Here is a 26,889-nt window from a genome sequence, read left to right as displayed (position 1 = left end):
TTACATAAAAGCATGGAAATCAAACAAGATTCTATTTAACTAAAACTCTCTTTCACAATAATAATAAATATTCAAAATAAAAATTACAGGTGATAAATATTCATGAATGTAGACAGTTAAATACGAAGCTTTACTATAAAACCGTTGAAAAATAAAATGCTATTAATTAAAGCTACCTCATCACCAAAATAAAAAAAGAAATCCTTCTAAAAGTATAGACTGTGCATTATTTTTCAAGTTTTGAATCATAATATTTTTTAAATCAGAGAAATGGCAAAAAATATCATTTAGGGAAATTCAAATACTAGATTACTTTTTTTTTAAATTAATTTAATTTATTTATTTATTTTTGGCTACATTGGGTCTTTGTTGCTGCACGTGGGCTTTCTCTAGTTGCGGCGAGCGGGGGCTACTCGTCCTTGCGGTGTGCAGGCTTCTCATTGTTGTGGCTTCTCTTGTTGTGGAGCATGGGCTCTAGGCGTGCGGGCTTCAGTAGTTGTGGCACGCAGGCTCAGTAGTTGTGGCTCAAGACTCTAGAGTGCAGGCTCAGTAGTCGTGGCGCACAGGCTTAGTTGCTCCACGGCATGTGGGATCTTCCCGGACCAGGGCTCGAACCCGTGTCCCCTGTGTTGGCAGGCAGATTCTTAACCACGGCGCCACCAGGGAAGTCCCTAGATCACTTTAGTTTGACACATTTATTTCCAACAAATAATCACTGATAGGGATTTGAGTCTAAGAATACCGTAAATAATCCCTAGTTGTACATGCTGCCACAGGTATATGATAGTATGAGAGGGAGAGTTTAAGAAGCCATAGCTTTGACCCACCAAGCTTCCTTCTTTTCTTCTACCAACTTCAAAAAGAACAGTTTCAGGAGCTCAAACAAGATAATTTTCTTCTTTTCTGAGACTGACATTTTTTACTAGCCCCTCACTTTTCTTCCTTTCCATCCTTTTTTCTGATCTGATTATAATAGAAACTAATTTATAATGTGAAGCTCTAATAACAAGAGCATTAATATCATATTTACACAGCTCATTACATAAAGCACTCTTTGTTTTTATATTATGCATAATTCTCTTCATTTTAGGGGTCATTAGGTGTTTATTTTTGTCATTCTTATTAGTCATTATCAACCACCCCCCTTCTCCTTTCAACTGTTGAACACTAGCTGTGAAATATCTAAGAGGAACCATTATTTGGAATTACTTCAGAATTACTTCTAAGAGCTAAAACTGTATAACTTCTTGAGATGATACATCACAGATGTTTAATTTTTCATTTATACCTTAAATATGTTTTATATGTCCTTTTATATGTATCAATATTTCATTATTAGTCATCTAAGCAACTCAAGCAACTGCTCAATAGGATCTAAATAGCAAAGCAAGAGAGGATCATTAGCCACCGACGGTAAATAGGATAAACAGTAGGCAATGATTATCAAGGAGAAATGAGCAACCAACATTGTAAAAAACAAATATAGGGTAAAGTAAAAGGTTTTCTAAAGGTACAAAAAGATGTATGGATTCAGAATTTATTTCTTCAACTATTCCTCCCATCTGTTAACTTTTCTCCACCTCCACTACCCTAAACAAACTAGCACCATCTTGTGTGTGAACCACTATAGTGGCTTCCAATCTGGTCTTCCTGAGTGGTCTGTGGCCTCTCTTCAATCCATTACGTGCAAAACAGGCAGAATAACCTTTCCCAAATGCAAATGAGATGATATCACTCCCATTTAAAATACTTCAGTGGTTTTACACTGCCCTTAGGATAAAATACTAACAGGTCCTATAAAATGTGGTCTCCATATATCTATTCAATCTAACTTCCCTTCTACATTATTTAGGATTAGCTAAACTGGCTCTACCTCCCTCCACTCCACCCTTCCCCCCCACACACACACATATCTGCTATGCTCCTTACTGCCTCAGGGTATTTGAACCTGCTGCTTAATATGCCATCACATTTCTTTTAGTTAATTCAGATACAATCTTCAGGCTTCAGTTCAAATACCACTTCCTCAGAGGAACTGTCCTTGAATTCCCAGATTAGACCAGATTCCACACATACCGCAGTTTATAGTATATTTTCGTTCAGTTTTGTCTTCCTCACTGGATTGCAAGCCCCATGAGGGGAAGAACATCTGTTTTGTTCCTCATTATATTTCCAGTGCCTACACTACAGTGCTGGGCAAAGAATAGGAGTTGAACAAATAAGTGTTTAGTATAATGTTAATATAAAAGCATACCAAATAGCTTGACGAGTCTATAAAAAGACAGAAAAACACTAATAACCAGTTTTGTGAAGGTCAAATATGCAAAGTTCCTTGCAATCCCTTGTATGACATACAAGATTCACAAGAAAGCTATAAAATACATGACCAGATTGCAGGGGGAAAATAATTAGCCTCCTAATATATTCAAAGTAAGCACAATATTATTCATCTATACCTCTACCTAAACCCAATTCAATATGAATATGTGACTACTGATTTGAAAAATCATATCTAGCAAGAGATAATGATTACTTACCTATCATTTTAAGAATGTCAAATGCTGCAAAATGCAGTGTCAATGTATTTTAAATGTACTATCAAATGTAGTTTTAAAGCAACTTGGTCTAAGTGCTAAGGAAAAAATAAACTCTCTAAAGTGGGACATGTTAGAATCCACTATTTCATGACCCCTCAAGAGTAGAAAACAAGTTTGTAAGTTAACTTAATTTTATTATGAGGCAAGTTATTAACAATTAAAAATATTTAACAAATGTTAAGTTTATGGCACTACAGAAGAAAACTTCCTCAGCCTAACAAAGATACTATATGGGAAAGCCTACAGCTAACATGATATTTAATGGTGAAAGAGTAAATGCTTTCCCTTTAAAACTGGAAACAAGGCAAAGACGTCTGCTCGCACCACTTCTATGCACAATGTTCTGGAGGTCCCAACCAGTATAATAAGCAATATAAAAAAATAGTTAAGCAATACAAGAAAAGGATGACATGATTGTATACATAAGAAATACGCCCGCCCCGAAATCCCATTAGAACTAATGAGTAAATTTTGTCATAATACAAGGTCAGTATATAAAAATCACTGCATTTCTATATACTTGCAACAAACAATAGTAAATGAAAATTTTAAACAATAAACTATTTACAACAGCCTCAAAACACAGAAAATATGAATAAATTTAATAAAAGACATGTAAGACCTCTATCCTAAAAACTATAAAATGTCATTGAGAAAAATTAAAAGGTCCTAATGGAGAGATATGTCATCTTTATGGATTAGAAGACTCAATATTGTTACGAATATTTGTTTTCCTCAAATTGATCTACAGATTTATTGCTATTCCAATTAAAATCCAAGTAGGCTTTTGGTAGAACTAAGAAGTTGATTCTAAAATTTACATATAAACACAAAGGACCTACGATAGCTAAAACAATCTTGGGAAAAGATTAGAAAAAAGTTGGAGGACTGGTACAACCTGATTTCAAGACTTACTATAAAGCCACAATAATCAAGACTGGCATAAGGACAGGCAAACAGATGACTTAAAAGAATAGAGAGTCCAAAAATAAACCCATAATTGCCAATTGAATTTCAACAGACTCTAAAACAAGTCAAGGTGAAAAGGAAATTTTTTCAGTAAAGGGCACTAGAAAATTTTGAATATCTGGAGGAAGATAAACTTAGACCCCTTTCTCATACCATACACAAAAAATTATTTGAAATGATCACAGATCTAAACATAAAAAATAAGTTATATTTAAAATTAAAATGCTGCTTTTCAGAAGATGTCATTAAGAAAATCAGTAAGCAAGTCAAAAGACTGAGAGAAAATACTAGTAAAACATATATCCTACAAAGAACTTGTATCCAAAATACATAACTGACTCCTACAATTTGTTAATAAAAATACAAATAAGTCAATCAAAATGGAAAAATACAGACATAGACACTTCACAAAGGAAGATATACAGATGGTCATTCAAGAAAATGAAAAAGTGCTCAGCATCAATAGTCATCAAGAAAAGACCAAGTAAAATCACAATGAGATACCACTATATACCCATTTGAGTGGATACAATTAAGCCACTGATAAACACTAAATGTTGCTAAGGATATAGAACAACTGAAACTCTCATAAATTGCTAGTGGTAATGTAAAATGGCCCAACTTGGAAATTTTTGAAATAGTTTGGGAGTTGCTTAAAGCATTAAACAAATCTGCCCTATGACCCATCAATCCCATCCAATAGAAACAGAAACATATATCCGTAAAAGACTTGTATAAAAATGTACATAGCAGCTTTATTTTTAATAGCCCAAACCTAGAAACAACCCATACATCCATCAACAGGGGAATGGATGAACGGGAATGTGATATGGCCATACAATGAAGTTCTGGAACAGGCAAAACTAATTTTTGATGAAAGAAATCAGAACATACTTGCTTCAGGGGTGTGTGTGTGTGTGTCTGTGTGTGCGTGTGTGTTTACTGGTAAGAGGTATAAGGAAACTTTCAGGGACGATGGAAAGATTTTCTATCTTAATAGCTGTGGGTTATATGCATGCATATGTGTTGAACTCACCAAAATGTTCACACTTAAGATCTGTGCATTTCACCCATATGTAAGTGATAGCTGAAGAGAATGATAAAGATGATTGCATTTGCTTTTTTCAAGTGTCCCCATTTCAGTGCAACACCATCAAATTAGAGACCTAAATTACTCGAGTGCATTTTAAGGCATTGCCAGGAAATCATAAATATTGATGTTGAAAAAGAAAAATATCAGAATCCTCAGAAGCAAAGTCCCACCAAGAATAAGGGCTACTGAAATGTCTAAAAGAACAGATACTGCTGGACAGAATAAGTACATTTAGCCCGTGTCTACTTTCACAGTCTCTCAATCATTATACCTGACTCATGGCTCACTGTTTGTACTCACAGACACAACAGCCCAGATGCAAGTGAGACACTGAGTGAGAAAAGACTTCTTATTAAATGCCAGTTATACAATACTCTGAGACTGCCTTAGCTAGCTGGGGCCTAAGACAACTGTCTGAGAAAGCAAAACCTTTGAGAGAATCCACTATCTTTAGTCAATCACAAAGGAAAATGGACAAAGAAAATACTAATTTATGGGGATGTTTAACTCTTAGTGGGGGAAACCCTCAAATACAAAATATATACTTAAAATCAAATTAATTGGTCAAAAATAGTATGCAGAACAATAAAATAAAACCATGCACTGTATGATCTTTCCTTCCATTTTCCCCAAGTTATGTTATTACCTTTAATAAACATTTATTTAGTTTGAAGACTAGGAAAGACTGTGACTTAGAGAAGAAAATGTAGGCTTTAGAATGAGCCAGATTTGGGTTGGCACTGGCTGTAGCACTTATTAACTGTGAGGCCTTGGGTACATCATTCTCTCCACATGTCTCAGTTTCCATCTGTAAAACTGAGATAATAATACTTAACTTCTAAAGTTGGTTATGAAAATTAGTAATTAAAAATAAACCAGAAAAAGCATATAGCAGTTGTTCACTCAAAGCTCACTGATAATGAAGTTAAACATATTCTTTACTATCAACAGGTTTTTTGTTTAGTCATTTCTCCTTAAGAAACCACACCCACAGTAACCTGTTGAGATTAGGAAATTTAAAACAATACTTTCACTTTTCTCTTGAGTTGCCAACTCCCTCAACATTCCTTTTAAAAAGTACATTTTTAAAAGAAACACACTGGGCTTCCCTGGTGGCTCAGTGGTTGAGAGTTTGCCTGCCGATGCAGGGGACACGGGTTCGTGCCCCGGTCTGGGAAGATCCCACGTGCCGCGGAGCGGCTGGGCCCGTGAGCCATGGCCGCTGAGCCTGCGCGTCCGGAGCCTGTGCTCCGCAATGCGAGAGGCCACAACAGTGAGAAGCTCACATAAGAAACACATTATCTGAACCTGACTACACACCTTAGGAAATTTATGTGATTAGCAACACAGTAATATAAGAATTACCAAACCTTGGGCCATAAAAATCTCAGTTACATGGATCCTGCAATTCCCAGATAATTGAAGGTTTCTCTTTTATAATTTTTTAAATTTTGTTTTACTTTATACAATTTTACATTTAAATCTTTATAAGATGTATCATCCACTCCTCTCCTTCTTAAATTGAGAATTCTGAACATAATTTAATGTTTGCCTGATAGGCTGGGATCATCACCGTTAATGTCAGTTAGAATACTATCTTATAACACAATCATACCTTGGATTCAATATATATGTCTATTGAATCAAGAGAGACTTTAATTTCTACAAGTAACTAGGTACCTAGATAAGAATATATAGCTCCCTATATTTCCTGACTCTATTTGCATAGAAAAGAATACATAGCTCCCTATATTTTTGACTCTATATAAATATAGCAGTACTCTTCGTTCCTCTTCTAATTTGCTATCTTTAATTTTCTAGAGGATTAAAAATCAGAAACTAAGCTTATAAGAATTTTTTATCCAAGAGTAAACAGAAGTACTTCTCTATGAGTAAAGTGTCATAGCTCAGGTCTGAACTGTCAGTTATTTCTAGGTAGGTGAGGTGGTAGCTATTTTAGTAAGGCAACAGACATAATAAATACACCTAAAAATAACACAGGAAAAAAGGAAATTCCAAGCTTTCTTACATCTTTCATGTAAGAGCTATCAATCATTCATGTTCTTTTCTTACTTTATACAACAGCAAATCTGGAAATTAAATTGTTTAAGAAGATTTTTATATCAATGAAATCCCATCAAGTATTAATATTATCTCACAGAATGGGTTCAATACAGTTACCTCCCTTTAATTTTTGTACAATAAAAAAAATAGAGGGAAAAGTTAAACCTTAAAACTTTTCCTGGCAAAGTCTGTTAAAATTATATGAAAACAGAACAGCACAAGTACATTTTAAATAATGGGTTCACATTATAGGAGAGAAATGTTGATTCAAATTCATTTTTAATTGAAAGAGATTTTTCCCTTATAAAAGAAAATTGCTATTTTTTTAAGATATCTTATTGTTATGGCAACTGAAGTGCTAAAAATAATAAAGAAATATCAAAGTTGTTATAGCAACTGGAATTTTAAAAAGCCATGAAGTGTAAAATAATCAAACCTTTACTTGGCTTGAAATGCAACATCTATGACTCAGTTTTCGAAAGAAAATTTGAAGTACTCATGCTCTTGTCTTTATAAGTTGTCTCTGCAGTCCAAATTAAAAAACAATAAATGCATGTTGAATTAAACTCAACTATTCAGAGTTGGCACAAAATCTGGATTTTCTGATACTCTAAATTGCTTCTTACCTCCAGTCTTCACTACTCTGACCTAGAAAACACTAAAAGTGGGAAAAAAATTTATGCACTGCCAAAGTGCTTTGCCCAGATGCATACAATTAGAGTTCAATTATTTAAAACTTTATTGAAGTCCTACTGCATGCTAGGTATTGTGCAAGGTTCTGGGACTTTTTTTTCACAGAGTTCACAGTCTAGTAGAGAAGAACTAAAACAGGTCACTGGGGCTTCCCTGGTGGCGCAGTGGTTGAGAGTCCGCCTGCCGATGCAGGGGACGCGGGTTCGTGCCCGGGTCCGAGAGGATCCCACGTGCCACGGAGCAGCTGGGCCCGTGAGCCATGGCCGCTGGGCCTGCGCGTCTGGAGCCTGTGCTCGCAGCGGGGGAGGCCACAGCAGTGAGAGGCCCGCGTACCGCAAACAAACAAACAAACAAAAAAAACAGGTCACCATCACTGAAATGTAAAGTGCAATGAAGGAATATAATGAGATTATCAAGGGAAAATTCATAAAGGTCCTTCCTATAAGCAGTGGTAAGATCTTTGAAGGATTTAAACCATGAGGTAGCATAAATTTATTGTTTTCTCAGAGATGCCCATATTAAGAAATTAAAACTTCAGATACACGTGCTTTACATTAGAAAATCAAGGTAAGTCTTAACTTTCACAGTTTCATTTGCTCCTTTCTAATAACTAGCGACCAAGATTCAGGTAACAAATGTAGTAACATATGGTGCTAACATAACACATCTCTCCAGCATTTATGGACTGAAGAGAACTGGCCGGGAATAGACTCCATGATACCCCTGTTTTATTTGTATCCATCTGCTTTTCAGCATTTGCCCGCTAAAACCATCGGCTTATTTTTAAACTAGCAGTGATTTATCTTGTGAGCTAGTGATGACGACTTGAGAAGTTCAGACTGGACTCAGTGGGAAAGAGAGCCATTATTTGCCTTAGACCTAGAAAGGGAGAGTTGGTGTACCTGTTGGTTAGTAAAGCCTCCTGTTACATATAATATATATAGTCTGATAACTCTATAGAAAGAGAATGATTACAAAAGCACAAACTCTTCCCTTACCTACCTTACCCAGGAAAGAAAATGACTACTGATGACCACTACTGTTTTGATCCTGAGGCCAATAAAATTCTATTGCTTTTAATTAAAAATAAATGTTATGATCATTTACATGAATGATCTGTAATATCTTGTTTTACTCTTAATCCATGCTTATTAGCATTTTTCAATTTTTATTTCCACAACAATCTAAAAGTATTACTAGAAGTAGATTCTGATAATCTGACTGCTATCTCATAATTAAGTATTGTTATGCTAACAATGAGATAAATCAACCTCTGGTCTTTTTCTTTTTTCATATATATATATATATATATGTATGTTTATCATATGCTATTTGAATAATATCAAAACCTTGAAGTCTTTTTTCTTTTTTTTAAAAAACAACATACATTATTATTTTTTTCAGCTACGTTGGGTCTTCATTGCTGCGTGTAAGGTTTCTCTAGCTGCAGAGAGCAGGGTCTACTCTCGTCATGGTGCACGTGCTTCACATTGTGGTGGCTTCTCTTGTTGCAGAGCATGGGCTCTAGGCGTGCAGGCTTCAGTAGTTGTGGCACTCAGGCTCAGTAGTTGTGGCTTGCGGGCCCTAGAGTGCAGACTCAGTAGTTATGGCGCACTGGGCTTAGTTGCTCTGCGGCTTGTGGGATCTTTCCGGACCAGGGATCAAACCTGTGTCCCCTGCATTGGCAGGCGGATTCTTAACCACTGCGCCACCAGGGAAGTCCCAGAACCTTGGAGTCTTAATACTCCGTTTTTCAGCAGTCTTGAAAGGGAGAAGACAGGTATTTGTCATAGAAAAGTTTTGGAAAATTTTAGGAAACCACTTATCCAACATCCCTAGTATGTCTTTATACTTGTAAATTTAATAGTCCTGTTTAAATGTTTTACATATGCAAGTATTACCAAATTTTTGTACCAAAAGATGGCTGCAGAACTGTGAAGGATTCTAGTTACAGTAATAGGTTAGAATGACATTTTCTTTAATAACTCCTTTTATAAATGTACCACCCAAGCTGAATGTCATTATGGGACTATTTATAATTTAGACCTTTCTGTCAAGATGATTTTATGCCCTGACATGACACTGAGTAGGCTGGAAACAGCTGTATGCCCCAAAGGGAAATGAAATTATTGGTGTTATTCAAGAGCAAAGGTATTAAATACGAAAAATTTCTTAAAGAACTTCATGAGAATGATGGTGGCCAACAGACTGTAACATACAGTAAAATTATGCCTTTTGAGCAATAACAATTACAATAATAAGTGTTCTTCCCTCTAAGTAGATGAAAGTTAATTATAAATATAACTCTAATCCTTTGAGCTTCCTAATAAACTAGATGTATGGCACTACTACAATTAAGGTTTTTGCACACAAAATGGGTGTTAGAAAAGTTTTGGAAATTTTCAGATAAACCATTTACCCAATATCCATGGAATGTCTTTACATTTATCAATTTTAACACTGCATAAAATGAGTTTAACCAAAATGAACAGCATCAAGAGAAAAATGTCAATTACTAGGTAACTTGAGGATTAATTGTATTTATGGAAAACATTGGTCTAAACCCCACCATTAATATAAGACAATAGACAGGACAATCAGACTAAGGTGTTTGTTTCTGTTTTGTTTTATTTACTTTTTTAATCTATTAAAATTTAAAATATTAAGTTATATCTAATTTGCTCCTTATATTTGGGGGGCTTTACACAAGAATTCAAGTTTGTGGAGAATTCTGAATACAATAGTTAAAACTGCTATTCATGTCTTAGCCAAACACTACTGGAAATGAGAGAAGAAAGCTCTGGTTCACTTATTCATTGCATGATATGGAGAAAGTCCCTTCACTTCTCCGAGTCCCAAATGCCTCACCTCATTTATAAAATGAGATGCTTAACATATGAAGCATGCACTAGATTCTTTTTTAGAGTTCTTGAGAGCCCTGAAATTTTTGCATCCAAAACAGTGCCTATTAAGAACATAATAAATGTGAGCTCAAACACAAAGACTGTAGACATGAAAGTTACAGAAAACTACTAATAAAGAATAACATACTACAGTATCTGTTGGTTTTACAGGTCTAATCCTATTTACAGCAAATGCCATAACAAATTCCAGTGAAAAAACTCAGCATGACAAAAAGATTCCCAATGCTGTGGCTGATGACCTAAACATCTCAAATAATATTATGCATGTAACAGTGTTCCTTACCAACTGAAACAGAAAAAAAGAAAAAGGGGAAAAAAAGCTAGAAAGTCCGCTATTATTTGCTTACACTGACCAACAAGGATGATCTAATCATTCTGTTCTAAATGTTAAATCATAATCCTATTGTTGGCTTATTTTAATTCCACAAAAGCTTGCATTCCATTGTATATTATAATTTTATAACAATAATAATACCAATAAAGTGTAAATCATGGGCATAAATGGAACATAAAGGTGTCCCATAACTGATGCTATATACAGGTCAATAAAATGCAATAAAGGCTGTAATGTATTCCTCTTTTTATTTCATATTATCAATAAGACACTTCAGAAAGAATGTGATTTCAAGGAGATTACTGTATTGAATGTGGTTTAAATTACTCAGCACCTTTTCCCAGCAATTTTGATTTAAAATACAGTTATTATTTGTTTATTTAAAATATGGCTGCATACACGTGACTAAGATGTCTTACATTAAAGTCTGAAAAATATATGATAAAACATTTCTAAAAGTCAATAAAATATGTATTTTATCACTATCAAAAAGCATTTAATAACTAAAGAAATACAGAAATGACATGTACTTGAGGAAATAAATGAAGGTTAAATCTGCAGTTTACTAATTTAAAATGCCAAGTTGAGAACGGAAAAGTAGCAGAAGTTAAACTAGGAGCCAGTATCTCTACCTACCCTAACAGCATGAAGTCTGAGAGTAAGACACATAAAGGTTATTACATTCACACCATAAGCACATCTTGTTCTAGGCCAATACTATTGAACACAGCAATTTTACAATCTTTCTTTGGTAGTGGGTCAGAAAGAAAAAAGATATATCCTAGGGCTTCCCTGGTGGCGCAGTGGTTGAGAGTCCGCCTGCCGATGCAGGGGACACGGGTTCGTGCCCCGGTCCGGGAAGATCCCACATGCTGCGGAGCGGCTGGGCCCATGAGCCATGGCCGCTGAGCCTGTGAGTCCGGAGCCTGTGCTCCGCAACGGGAGAGGCCACAACAGTTAGAGGCCTGCGTACTGCAAAAAAAAAAACAAAACAACAACAAAAAAGATATATCCTATATTGTAGGTAGGCCATAAAAACGTAAACACACATTTTTCTTCATTCATCATTCAGTAAACTTCTTGAAAGAGTACTATATACCATGCTTTCTTTTTGAAATCCTTTGGTTTTGGTCAAATAATCTTTTCTTATAAACTGAAGTGACTTTTCCTTTAGGAACAAGGATGCTTACTTCTCAGATCATTTGCCTTTGGCCTACATGTCCCAAAATAATTTTTTTCCTGTTTCTGAAAAGAGAGAAAGTCGAGTTCTAAACAGATGTCATATATAAGTCAAAAGTAAAATGAACACTTAGTCTGCCTTCTGTACTTAAATTACCTACAGAAGTTGTTCCAAAATTAGATTTGAGGGCTTGGCAGAATATAGAATATAGCTTTCACAGAAATGTACTTTATACTAAGAAGGGAAAGAGGGAGGAAAGAAAGGAAGGAGGGAGGAGGGAAAAGAGGAAAGAAAGGCGCAAGCAAAAAAGAAATGTTCAAAAGACTTCCAAAAAAGGAATTTTAGAAAAATTATTAAACATAAATATTTATAATGCATTTTCATCCCAAAGCATATTACTTAGCATTTAAATAGCCCCTCTGGCCCAGAAGTCTTTTAAATTTTTTTATTAATTGACTCAAAATTCAAAGTACAGGTATAAAGCATTTTGGAAATACTATGCGGTTCATTTTGAGATAAAGAAAAAGCAGTTTTACTCAGAGTACATTTTCCAGAAGAGAATGAAGAAAAGTCCAAAAGACATCAGGAGACAGTGCTAAAATATTTATCTGTATTCATTACCTGTCAATTCAATAAAGTGTTAAGTGCTTCCCACAATGTCAGGTGCAGTCTAAAGATACTATGGAAAAATGTTGGTGAGATAAGGGTATATTCTATACTGGCATAGTTACCTATAAGCAAAAGAAGATAGTGTGGTATAGAAGAATGGACCCAGAACTTAGTGTTGGAGATCCAGGCTATAGCTTCAGATGTTATAATTATCACTATGTACTACATATTCCATACAAATAAGTTCTTGTATCTTTGATTTCTCATCTGAAAATAGGGTAATACACCGATTGTTTTGTGTAACCATCTTATCTTAGATGGTTACTTGGAATATTAATTGACAAAATATTTATAAAACATTTTGAGAAAAATACAAAGTATGTTAAAAATGTCATTATTTTTACTAATAATACTTAAAGGAAAATATTTTAAAGCAGATTTAAGTTAAAGAAGAATGGACCTGACCAACATAAGACTATTTCATATAACTTCCACTGGGCCTCTATTTCCACATCAATAAAGGGGGTAGAATTATTACTGGCCTAACTCAGTACTATATGAGGCTTTCATAAGGATAAAACTAGAAACTAGATATAAAAAATCTTATAAACTATGAAGGGCTATTTCTATGAATTTAACGTTTAGGTTCCAACAAAATTCATATCTTGAAATTTGAATTTTAAAATATTAGGAAATGGGATCTTTCAGAAGTGATTATAAATGCAGTCCAAGAAAGCATGCCCCTTCCACCATGAGAGGACAAAGCAAGAAGGTACTGTCTATGAACCAGGAAGTGGGCCTTCATCAGACACTGAATCTGCCAAAGCCATGATCTTGGAATTCCTAGCCTCCAAAACTGTGAGAAGTAAATTTCTGTTGTTTGTAAGCCACCTACTTTATGCTATTTTGTTGTAATAGCCCAAACGGACTAAGACAGCTATGAAATAAATACTATGAATTTAAGTTTCTATTCCTAAAACTTTTTTTGGAAGTTGTTCAAATGTTAAAAAAAAAAATTACTTAAATCTTGATGATCCTTACTAATCAGGCACAGGAAGCCTAGACACAAGGCGATTCTTACCCAATAGGCAGAGAAGAGATTCTCCTTTGTTACATTTACAAGTCTCCAAACTGAAAGATACCACAGAAAGCTCTTTTTTCCTTATGAAAAGTAATCTAAAGCATGTGCTCTTAAACCAGACATCTCTACTGTTTATTATAACTTTGCGTGAGTTATATAAAACCTTTGTGCTTCAATAGCAACCTCATAGGGTAAGATTAAATGAGTTAATGCATTCAATAGTAAATACTCAAAATTATTAACTATCATTATTATATATCATTAATATTTATGTTTAAATATAATTTAATACTATAATTATAAAAATTATAAAATTTCTACCTTCTTAGCACCATATGCTAATAAGCCTCAGAAGAATCACTCTTGCTTCCCTTCAAAAGTACTAAAGCTTGATACATACAGGAGCTATACTTCTGGTATGACAGGGTAAGCCTTAACAGCCCAAGTATAAGCTCTAGACTAAATACAAAAAAACAACTCCCTGAGGACTCTAGAGAGAGAAAAAGAGCAGTCATACTTTGGAGAGGTAGTCAAAACTTGGAGAAAGGAAATAGCTGAGATAAGTTCACATTTTTGCAGCTTTGGCCTGAGGGGAGGTCACATTGACAGTGTGACGTAGCGTGGCTGAAGTTCCAAAAGAAAGCCCACTACTGTATCTTTTTTTTTTTTTTTTTTTTTTTTTTGCGGTACGCGGGCCTCTCACTGTCGTGGCCTCTCCCGTTGCGGAGCACAGGCTCCAGACGCGCAGCCTCAGCGGCCATGGCTCACGGCCCCAGCCGCTCCGCGGCATGTGGGATCTTCCCGGACCAGAGCACAAACTCGTGTCCCTGCATCGGCAGACGGACTCTCAACCACTGCGCCCCCAGGGAAGCCCTACTGTATCTTTTTTGACTGAGGAACCAAGGACAATACCCAGGGTAATTACAACTGCCACACTGAGGAGGGAAATAATGGGGAAACAGAGCTAGAAAATAAGAACTCTAAATTCTGTGTATAATATCTGCCCAAGTCTCTGGTAACCCCCAAATCAAGCACACACATGACAGACTACAAACTGGTAGGCTCAAGATAAATGGACTGAACTGAGAAATTGGGCTGCTGACCACCACAGGCAAGACAAGAGTTTATAGTTTAAGTAAAACAAAATTAAACACCTGCTAAAACAAAAAATCAATACTCTCATAACATTCACACTTTCCAGAAGAGAATGCCAAAATTATCTGACAAACAAATACCAGGAAACTGTAACCCATTTGCAAAGGAAAAGGCAATCAAAAGAAGCCAACTTTAAGATGATCCAAAAGTTGAAATTATCAGACAAGGACTTTTAAGAAGCTATTGTACATGTATAAATAATGCAAAATAAGTAAATGGCTTCACTTCCTGAATGTTTTTATTCATAGAAACTGTTGCCTATATGAAATAGTTATTTTGTTTATATCACAAGGTGATACTGGGCCGCATTCATGCATGAGATTTTGTGAATAAATTCTATTACCTCATAAAAAAATAAAAATAACATTTTAAAATGTATTCTGTGAATAAGCATGGGCTGTACATGGAGCTATCAGCAAAGTAGCCCCAGCATTAGTTAAAAATATGTTCAGAAAATTAAATTATTTTTAAAAAGTCAAAAACATTCCTATGTAACAATTATACCCTGATTAAATATGTTATTATGCTTTCTTCTCTTCACTCCAGTGTCATCATCACCTCATTTTTAGTCTGTTTTATTAAACATATCTTTGCAAGGGAAAAAAAGAGGCTATTATAACTATGCTCAGTGATGGAAAGAAAATTATAGTTGCAATGACTAAAAAGAGAAGAAATTTCAATAGAGAAACTGAAATATAAAAAAGATCCAAATGAAAATTCTAGAATATAAACATGCAATGAAAATTTACTAGATGGACTAAGAATTGAGATAAAAGGTAAGTAAACCTGAAGAAAAATCAACACAAGTTATCCTATCTAAAGAAGAAAAAAAAACAACTGACAAAAATAAAGAACTCCAGGGATGTGAGGGCACAATACCAATACTCAGAATTCCAGTTGTAGAGGAAAGAATTGGGGTGTAAGAGATATTTAAAAAAATAATGCTCCCAATTTTTCCTAATCTGGTGAAAGACGTAAATTTATAGATTTACGGCTCCAAGCAGGATTAACAATGAAGAAAACCATGCCTAGGCATATCATAGTCAAATTGTTGAAAACTAAAGTGAAAGAGAAAATCTTGAAAGCAGCCAAAGAAAGACAACGTATTACATACTGGAGATATGAAGGATGATTATATGAATGATGCAGGACCAGCTATATAATTTGTGAGTGTCAGTGCAAAATGAATATACGGAGCCCATTGTTCAAAACTATTAAGAATTTCAAGACAGCAACTGCAGAAACTGTAACCAATCACAGATCCTTTCTAAGTATGGGACTCTACGCACCCGCACAGGTCACATGCCCATGAAATCGACTCTGAAATGATCACTTACTTTCATCAGGAATTATGGAAGCCAAAGGCAGTAAACAACATCCTTAAAATGCTGAAAGAAAAAACTGTCAACCCAATAGTCTACATCCAGGGAAAATACCCTTTAAGAATAAAGGCAAAATAAAGACATTTTCAGATAATAGAAAACTATGTTGTTACCAACAGACCTGCACCATAAGAAATGCTAAAGAAAGGCTCAAGGATAATGACAGCAGAGAGAAAAGATGGATCTTCAGGAATGAATGAAGAACACTGAAAATAGTAATAAATATCTGGATTTTGTTCTTTATCCTAAATGCATCAATGAAAGCTTTTTAAAAAGCATTTTCTGGCCATAATATGGAAAACAGGCTGTAGGGAAGGGGGTGGGTATGAAAAAATGCAATTGGGAAGACCATTGCGAAAGTTACTGTTGTCATCTTGGAAAAAGATGTACCTAGGGCTCTAGCAATAGCAAAGATGGAGAAAGCCCATGTTTGAATCCTAACTATGCTCTTTCCAAATATACTGGGCTACACTTCGACAGGAAAAAAAGTACAAAGTATTTTCTCAGTTTGAGATACTGGCAAAAGATAAAGCTTAGCTTAAGCTTCATTCTGTTCTGGAAGGGTCCCAGAAATATGTTCACATTATTATGTGCTTTGGTAAAATTTGCAAAGAAAAAAAAGATTATTTTCCTTAAAAAGCTTCCCCTGCCCCCCGCAAAAATTATATATGCTTCAGGCCCAAAATCTGAATCCACATTGGCTACTCAGACAAAACTAAGTAGCATAAAAGGGAGAGATGAAAGGTATATTAGAAATGAAAATTAAAAGCTAGCTTATAAATCCTCTTGGGTATTTAGCATAATACCAAACATGTCTTGAATGACGAGTATCATTTAAAAAGCACTCCCACAAATTAAATTACTAACATTCAACCTAATGGTCTCTAAATCAATAATCTAGATTAATACGTAGTATGTTCAAGATTCATACAATTATATCTATGTCAGTGATCAAATATGTCATGAAGAATATCTAAACTCATTTTCTTCCTGGGAGTGATTTCTAAAAGGTAATATAAATAAAGAGGCTTTGGGGGTTAATGCATTTTATATGCGTCACTTCAATTCCACAGCAAAGGCAGTGGCCGAGTTTCCCCAGAGGGCTGTTTGTCACAGTATTTTTCTGGCTACATATGCACCCATTTCCAAAAAGAAAAAAAAGCCCTCCAATAACCTTAAACTCTGTGTTAAGCTACTATCTCCAAGACAGAACATTTCAAATTAATGTGGTTGGCTCTTTCAAAGGACTCTTCCCCAGTATAACCCAACAGAAGGAATGGGAAACAGGACTTATCTTCCTGGGAAGTAAAATGTATTAAGGTTTTAAATGTGATGGGTCGAGTAGTACAGGAATGCAGATTAATGGAAGTAAAATTTAATTCTTGTTCTTTAGGCTCAAGTGGAAAACCTAAAAGGCTCCACACATTTTGAGAATTAAAGAAGAAGCCTGAATCAAAAATGAAAGTAGGGGCTTCCCTGGTGGCACAGTGGTTGAGATTCTGCCTGCTAGTGCAGGGGACACGGGTTCGAGCCCTGGTCTGGGAAGATACCACATGCCGCGGAGCAACTAGCCCCGTGAGCCACAACTACTGAGCCTGCGCGTCTGGAGCCTGTGCTCCGCAACAAGAGAGGCCACTATTAGTGAGATGCCCGCACACTGCGATGAAGAGTGGCCCCCTCTCGCCGCAACTAGAGAAAGCCCTCACACAGAAACGAAGACCCAACACAGCCATAAATAAATAAATAAAAGTAGACAGCCAAAACCCAGGAGAGAAAAATTGTTCAGAAGAATCTACTTCTCTGATTCTCTGACTTTCATTCCTTCTTTTGCATCAAGTAAAAGCCAAATATCACATGATTTGTTTGTTACATAAAGCATAAATTAACGAAAAAACCTTAAACCTTATAAGGCAACTATATTTAATCCATTTTATATTTATTTACATAGTATTCTTTTGATAAGGAACTACTGTATAACTATTTTACTTTTTAAACTATATTGTCTCATCTGTCCATCTGTAAACTCTCTATTAATGAAGGCTATCCATGATTATAAAAAAAATTTAACTATTTTACAGTGAATAGTAAACTATGTTACGACTTTTTAGCATTTTTATCTTTCTTAACTAAAATAAGCCAGGAGTAATTACACCCATTCACTGAGCTAATAATCATTCAAAAAATACTTCAGAAACATTTTAGAGTTTAAGGTCTAGGACCCAGACCTTTGCTACTCAAAGTGTGGTTCATGAACTAGTAGTAGCATTGGCATCACCTGATGGGTTGTTAGAAATGAGAATCGCAATCCCCATCCCAGACCTATTGAATCAGAATCTGCGTTTTAACAAGATCCACAGTATTCTGAATGCCCATTAAATGTAGAGGTCTGTCCTAGATAATGTTTCTGGCAAGAAAAAAAAAAGGCGACAGTGAACTTAGAACTGAATGCAAACAAACCAAAAACAGATTCTCAAGAACTGACTCAGTGTTTAATGATTAAATCAAAACTTGCAGAGGGATATGGAATCAGCATCTTAGACTGTATTCTAAGTTTATACTCTACATAGGATCAAAGTGACATAATGCTGGCATTTAGTATTACTGACATATTTTCATGGGACTAAACACTCTTTAAAGACTCTTTGGAGTGCCCCTGAAGCATTATACGATTCTTAAATAACCTTTAAAATTACCGCGATAAGACACGGGTTTCTCTTGTTTTTCAAGGATGCTTCACTGCTGCAGGCATTGTTAAAGAACATCTCTATCTCCAGAATAAAAAGACATAGTCATGATTTAACTGTAACCATTCTCTCAAAGTATTAATATGTCACCAGAGGACCCTATATTCAAGAATTGTCAGTGACTTAAGACACCAACGAATTTGGTACAAACTGGACAGAATTTAATACCAAGAGAATCTTTCTTATATGGTAATAAAATCATTCTATGCAGAGCTCCACAAACAATATAAGTGGAAATAATTATCTACTACCTTGCTAAATCTGAATATGACCTGTTACCTAAGAAAATTAAGTGACTTGAGTGCCTAATTTGGAACAGTTCAGCATCATTTTGGGGTAAGGCACAGTTTTCATCCACTGCCATGTGTACACCTTGGAGGGGAGGTATCAACATTGGTAAGCAACCCAGATAACAAACAAAACAAGTTCTACACATGTGCTGTCATGCCTCAGCATTCAAAAGGCCAGCTCTAGAAAGCCAGCAAGTTGCTTCTTAGTGTTTAGTCTCAGGAGGTAGTATTTATTAATGAAAAGTTTAATAAGCCTGCAGTTTTATCACAATATAAAGAAGAAATATTCTCTATGACCGTATGCTCCAAGCAATGTTCAATGAAAAACATTAAAAAGAGAGTTAGAAACCACAGATAAATTAAGTCCAGTTTTTATTTCTACTTCTGACACACATTTGACCTTGGGCTGAATATTTAAACCTTTAGACTTCTGCATTAACTTGCAATACTATTACTTGAAATCAATCTATTCCATAGATAAGTCACAAAGATTAATAAATGTTTCTAAATCATTTCTTAAAATTAATGTATTTAATAAACATATGAGAATACTTCAAATAAGGTGAATATTTGAGTAACTGAGTTATTCAAATTAACACAAATCCATACACCTAAAGTTCAAAGAAAACACGAAACAAAAATAAGACCAGATATAAAACCTGAATAAAAGCTATGGCTCCTGGCTTTAATACTGTTCTTGTTCAAGACACTGTCTTGCTCCCATCAGACCCATCACATATAATATAGGTTAGTGGAATTTGGGGGTTAATAACTTTTCTTCCTTTGTTTAAACAAACTACAAGTCCAATAGAAATTCATCTACCTTTAAAAAGCAATTGCTCCTTCTCTCATAAGAGACTATGTTTGCCCTGGCTAAGCATGCCATGAGGTTTGTAAATATTAGATTGTGTTGTACCAGCAATCATTTGTACAAGATTGACCACCTTGAACTACAACTGATTTGAAATAATGGCACAGAATAAATTGATCCCCAAAAGGCCACAATTCAAATCAGCTTCATATGCTCTGACTCTACCATGTGCCAACGGTTGGGAATGGGAGGGTGGTAAGGATACACAGAAGGGTAAGTTACAATTCCCGCCCTTGCTGAGGGTAGCTTTCCAGCTGTTACTCCCTAATTTTTCCAACTACCTGCCCATTTTAGAAATTAATAAACCTCTGTGTATTAGGACAAATATCAAAAGATTGGAAGAAAAATTAACAAAAGCAACACCAGGAAAAATTATAAAGTTTTTATTAGTAGTTCATAATCAATTACCATTTGGTAAATTAAGAAATATTTGATATGCTGGATATAATAATCATCACACAAAAATAAATAGGCCTGGGAAACAAGACATATAATACATACATAAAGCACACAACCTTGTGAAGTAACTTCTCTTATATAGTAATTCTCTAAGATGACTTCAGGTAAGCCAAATAGACTGTTAAGCTAACAGAAATGCCATTGTGATTTAAACAGGTAAATTCACTAATCGTTGTTAGATATTTATGTTTATTTTGATCTTGTATGTCATATATATGTTTGTTTGTATTTATATGTATCTACATACAAACCCAAATGTTACCTACTAATATTCTTTCTATATAGCACGGCTTGTTCCAGGATTTAAAAAACATGATAAGATTACAAGTTAAAAAGCCTTGCAGATCAACCAAAATATTCTAACTCCAGTATTATTGCTATTATGTAAATTTACATCTGAAAACAAGTCCATTAAATATCAAAGTTTATTACTACAAAATAATCTAGAAATTAGAAATCCCTAAATTACCCCTTTCACCTGGGACATAAGCAGTTAAAGAATGTTGCTAGAAGCGAGAGAGCAAGTAGCTAAGTCTACAGTTTCTTTCTGTAAAATAGCCTGAGAAGGCAGCTGATGAGCAGTTTCCTTTTTAATTAGAGTCATTTCCTGATTAATTAGTCTCAGAACACTTAATGCAAGACTACACTGTGCCACTGGGACGAACAACAATTCTCCTCGTGGTACAACCAGGTATCACCTTTTCTCTAGGATCAAGCTCAATCTAATTTCTGTTCCAAGGGGAAAGGATCTTTTCTCAGAAAGAGTGAGCTGGAAAACTATAGCTCAACGTGGAGAGGTATGTCATCAGCCCCAACAGGAAAAAAGAACATGTAGATTATCTAGGGGAATTCCTTTACATCCTTAATTTAAGATTCTGGTATAGTTTTTTTTTTTTTCTGGTATAGTTTTATTTATTTAGAAAATTTTGATTTTAAATAGTATGTAATAAAGATCAATTTCCCTTTTGACTGCATGATCAACCCTATAGGACTGAATGAGACAAATTTTGTAAACATACCCAAATTATCTTTGCATATACCTGAGCTTTGCAAAGATGTAAAGATCTGAGGTCCCTAGAAAGTAAAGTAAGAGAGCCTCAGAGACTTTGATTAAATAATCTGTATGAAAAGACAGAACCTTACTTAGAGTACCTAAGCACCAACTAGACAGATGGGTAGAAAAATTAAGATAAGCATTCAATTAAAAATTACCATTATACTTTTTCAAACAAGAACTGAATGTTTAAAGAGTTTAATGGAATTGCTCCTTTTCACATCGTCTTTGCAGGTATCAAGGTAAAAGCTTCATGATGCCATCTTCAAAAAATTAGTCATCTATTAAAAGATTAAGTAGCTTTTATAAACATGTCAGAGATCATCCTCTTAAAGGGTAGAAGTGATTGAATTATTCTGACAGTAATAACAAGTAAAGCTCTCTCTTGTAGAAGAAAGTGTGCATACCTGTAATATTCCAATCCAGATATTAAAAAGTTTTGAGCAACTTTTACCTAGTCTATTCATCCTTCATTAGGAATAAAAATGTTTGTATATAAAAAAATTAAAGTCTATTGTGTGCTTAATAGAAGTATAACTGATAAAATAAATTGTGACACTGGAAAAAGTAAAGATTTAATACAGAGAAAAAAAGGAATCAAATGAGAATCATAATAAGGTGTTATGGTATAACTATTCTTTTAAAATTGCAACATGTTTAATTAATTACAATACTTAGCTTGAAACACTCTATGGAATGAATATATTAATTCCAAAATTAATGGAATTTTTTGGAACCAAAAGCCAGTTTATAAAATAAAGCTTTAAAGTCTGAAAAAATTTTGCAGCATCAATAGTATCCCCAACATGGTATTTTTACCTAGTATCTTTTGAAGAAGCTCAAGAAATTTCACAAAGAAACTGAATTTTTCTAAGGCCTACAATAACCTTAAATTTATTCATTGATTCTTTTGGTTTTTTCCATTTGTTTATTCTTTTTCTATTTGATGGAAAAAGGAAGTAGGAACTAGGATGAGTTTGCAATAGGAGACATTCTCCATGTCATATTTTGGGGTCTTTGTGTGTGTATATTAACAATTACATATTAACTCCATAAGCTCGAAAGAAGTAATTATTTATCTTATAACAAAAAAGAATAAATTAAAAAGACAACTTTTCAAGGACTAGTCTTGTGTCTGGTCTCTAAGAGCACTCATTAAATGTGATGCAAAAAGTGAGACTTCAATTAATCATCTCTGGTCTATAACTTGAAATGGTCTATTAAAAAAAACATGCATAAATTCTAATCAAATTCTTCACGACAATGCCATAGCCATTAACCCCTAGCTTTTCTATTCCAATCATGGAGCACTGACCTATAGAATTTAATTCATACAGTCATTCAACAAATATTTATTAAGGACTAATGCCAGGCTCTGGGGATACAAAGTACAACAAAATGACAGTTTCTCTACTCTACGATGACACAGTCTACTGTCTTGTTAGTTTAAAAATCAACAAAAAGCCATGTGAGTAAAAAGCAGCCTAGTCTGAGAAATTCACAGGGAACATGAAACCCAGCAAATATAAAACAACAAATAATAAAAAATCACTTTTCAGAGCTACATTATGACAATTAAGAAATGGAGGCAGGTAAAACAAACAATGAAAGATATGATGGCGAGACAAAGAAATATAAACTATAAAGAGACACAAAAAGAGAGAGGGAAGATACTGAGAAATGCATGAAGTAATCAAGCAAGAAGCTGCAAATAGAACTGTCACCAAAATACAAGCAGAAACATGTGATATGTTGGGGAGGGAGTTTTGGTGCCTGCCTCATAGGTATCTGCTGTCTCTTCCTTTTTTAACCTTGGCACTAATTAATGGTAAACATATCTAAACATAAATTTGAATGGAAAAGTAAATCAAAGTCAAAGCAAAACCCTGGAGAAAACTCATCACACTATGTTACCCAATAAAATATAAATATGCTCTAGAAACATGTGCAGATAAGTCCATAAAGTTACCATGAAACTGGGATCCAGGAATCACATTATAATCTCAGGCTCTTGAAAATTGTGAGATTTAAGAAAAATATCCATGTTTTCCTCTTATCCTTAATTCTATAGCTATAAATATAGCTTTTATGCCACTGATCCATGCTCAGCAATAGCCCAGTCTTCCCTCAAGACAGTGTACTCCTACTCTAATTCATTACAAAATCATCTTTTCCTTAATTAACCTCAAAACTATGTATTATATTTAAAGAATAACAAAAACAACACTTACCACTAGAAGCAGAACATTATCACTTAAATACATGAAAACAATTAAGAATATATTTTTAAATTTTTAGAGAAACGTATCAATGCTGGTGGGAAAACTCTGAGTTCTCAGATTCACACATATAATCATAGTTTTTACACATGTAGGTGTCAATATTGATATGATAGAAAATGAAAGACCTCAGGTAATGAGAACAAAGAAAATTTAATAAAAATTATGCGGTGAAAAAAATAATAAGCAAAGGTATAATTATGTAGTAAGAAACCATCGCCCTTATTATACAAGAAAAGAGGAAATAAAAGGTACATTTTCTTAAAGAATCTCAATAATTCTTAGTTTCCTTTAATAAAGACCTTCTACTATGTACATGCTCAAGTCATTTACATTACAACACAGTATTCTTTAGTATCCTTGCCCCCTTTATGTTTTTGGTTAATATATTTTAAAGAACTATGAATTTTCTGGAGAAATTTTTAAATTTTATGGCTACATCAGTAACATACCAGTACAAGAGTCTGTGATTTTTATAATACCAATGGTACAGACTCAGCAGGAGTAACCCCATTCTATCAAAAAGCTCATTTCCTACAACTAGACAAGGTGATGACAGAGAACAGAGCAGCTATGTAATTAAGCAATGCCCTGCCTCTCAACAAAACTAGTGTTGAGTGTTATTTGACTAACATACAGCATTGAATTTTTTAAAAAATAAACCACGTAAAGAAAAAGCAAATATCTACCTGGCTAAATGATGTACAAAGTTTAATTTAGTTGTGGAAACTTAAATTAAAAAAATACATAACTGATACCATAATTTGACTTTTCAATTAAATATTCACTAAATGTTATTTGATCATAAGAAAAATACCAATTTAAACATTTCCTCTTGAGACTGTCCAGTATTTATAATTATAGTATGTTCCACTAAAATAGGGTAAAAATTTTTCTTTAGCTACATGTTTTATTAAAAGCCATCTGCTACAATAATGCACTGGAGAACAGAGAGAAGACAGGCTTTACTCTGAGCGGTACCAATAATCTGACAAGAATAAACACAGTGAAGCTTCATCTGTCTATACAATGCTCAAGAAAGCAGAGAACTTGCAGAATCTTAAAACAGGCCACTCTTATCATTGTTTTTTATTTATATTCCAAAAAAGATTTTTGGCAGCAACTACCAAAGTAATACTTGCAACTTTGCCCTTTTTACTCTCTGATAGAGGTTTAAACACATGCTCTCTGTACTTTATCAAACTAGACTTTGTCTTTGCAAGTTTATACTGTTTTGTATTTAGCCAATGGATGGTACTTTTCAGTTCACTGATTTTAAAAATTAATATGCATTACCATCCTAGCACAGTACCTGGCACACAATAGGTACTCAAACATTTATTAAATAGATACTGTAAAATTACTTGTTAAAATTCTATTATGTCGACCCTAGGTAATCAACTAAATATATCATTTTAATATATTTCCTGAGGTTTTTCACTTCACATGTTTATTATAACAAGAATAAACTTGTATTATGTTCTTCCCATTTTACCAGGGGACAAGCACTGACCCATAAATAGTGGATGTGGTTGGCCAACTGAGGTGGAAGTGAGGGAAGGAAGGAGCACATTGAATTCACTTCCTAAGGCTTCCAGGATAATCCAAGCTAAGTCACAAAATGGCAGCTGAATCATTACATAAGCCACTCCTATACTGTACTCCCTCTCCTATCTTGCTCAGACATATTTAATTCCCACCTCAAACATTAACTTCCCCATGAAGTCTTCCCTGACTTACCCAAGCAGAGCTGTCACTGCCTCTTTTGTATTCCACACACTTGATTAAGATACCTGTTATAACCTGTATCATCATATATTTGATCTATCTGTGTACTGGCCTGGGTTTCCCTAGGCCATGCTCCTCAAGGTTGAGAGCCCGTTTTGTCTACATAGGCCTAGAAACTACACAGAGACTGGCACATAAAAGATGCTCAATAAAGAGTTACTAAATGAGTGAATTAATAAGTGAATGAGATTGATATCTGCCTTGCAGTCTTGATTAGATCATACAGGCATCAGGAGTGATTTTTTAGAGAATATCATTTGACTTTATGATATACTTGAGTATGCATAATCACTGAAATAATAATTCACATAATCATTACAAAGTCAAGCCTAAAGATGCAAACATTCCAAGATATTCACTAGTCAGAAAAAAAAAAATTAGAAAAAGACATCTGACTTTTCGTACTTCTAAAAAGATCACTTCTCAGTTCTATCAGCTATTGTTCACATCATATGCTCTCATGAAAATTATGTGACTAGAAGTTGTCAAACACATATTAAAGTAGAAATATACACTGATACCAATATTCATTATTACTAATATCATGCACTCATATCTTGAATACTTACTATGTACCAAGCACTTTATCATTTTATTTAATTCCCACAACAATCACAGTAGGTACTATTATTATCCCTGCTTTACAAATGATGAAACTGAGGCTTAGAAAGTTGGGATAACTTCTCAAGATCACAAGTTAATACATGGGAGGTATAAGACTCAAATCCAGGTCATTCTAACACTAGAACTTAAATCCTTTAAAAAGAAAATGTATGTGTGTGTGCACATATATACATATACTTCTTGAAAAGAAGATTCATTTGGAAAAAAACAAATTCAAGTGAGAAAAGGAAATGAGTTATGATGGTATTTCTGAAAGCTTATCAATTAAAAGCTTGTTTTAATTTTAACAAAGTATAAAGTATGAATGCTATCAATTAGGTCACTTCTACAAAAAAGCATAGAATTATAGTCTAATATTTCCTATGCTATATAAGCAGTATCAGCAGACTTGATAAACTATACCACACATGCCATGTTAATTAAAATTACACATACAGTTCTGTAAAGCTACATAAAATTCAGGTTTCCCTAAAACACACACAATCTTCCCTATGTCAAGTGGCTCATACTGCGTGAAAATGTGATCATTACTCAGTGGCTCCTAAAGCCAGCAATTAAGATTTAATCCTAAGTTTAGAAGCTTTAAATTCTGTTTGTTTCTATAAGGGGCAGCAAGGTCACAATCCTTCCATCGTCCTTTCAGATCACCTCAATATTATGAAGAATGCTAATTTAATAGAAATAACAAGAAATCTCAAT

The 26,889-nt window shown here is 34.4% G+C and overlaps 1 protein-coding gene across 7 annotated transcripts in view; it reads right to left on the bottom strand.

The window, feature by feature from the left end:
- Nucleotides 1-26,889, bottom strand: part of RABGAP1L (RAB GTPase activating protein 1 like) — a 687,421-nt gene that overhangs the window by 461,655 nt on the left and 198,877 nt on the right. Inside the window, exon 13 of one of the 7 annotated variants that reach the window (XM_067728703.1) lies at nucleotides 20,810-21,780. The exons of the other annotated variants lie outside the window; for them this stretch is intronic. Within the exon in view, the coding sequence (XP_067584804.1) occupies nucleotides 21,751-21,780 (30 nt within the window). The 3' untranslated portion in view covers nucleotides 20,810-21,750. Of the gene's footprint in view, nucleotides 1-20,809; nucleotides 21,781-26,889 lie in introns of those variants that run through there. 7 annotated transcript variants of the gene reach the window in all.

Source organism: Pseudorca crassidens, chromosome 2 (assembly GCF_039906515.1).
Source record: "Pseudorca crassidens isolate mPseCra1 chromosome 2, mPseCra1.hap1, whole genome shotgun sequence".
NCBI classification, from domain to species: Eukaryota; Metazoa; Chordata; class Mammalia; order Artiodactyla; family Delphinidae; genus Pseudorca; species Pseudorca crassidens.
This window is presented reverse-complemented; position numbering and strand designations above follow the sequence as displayed.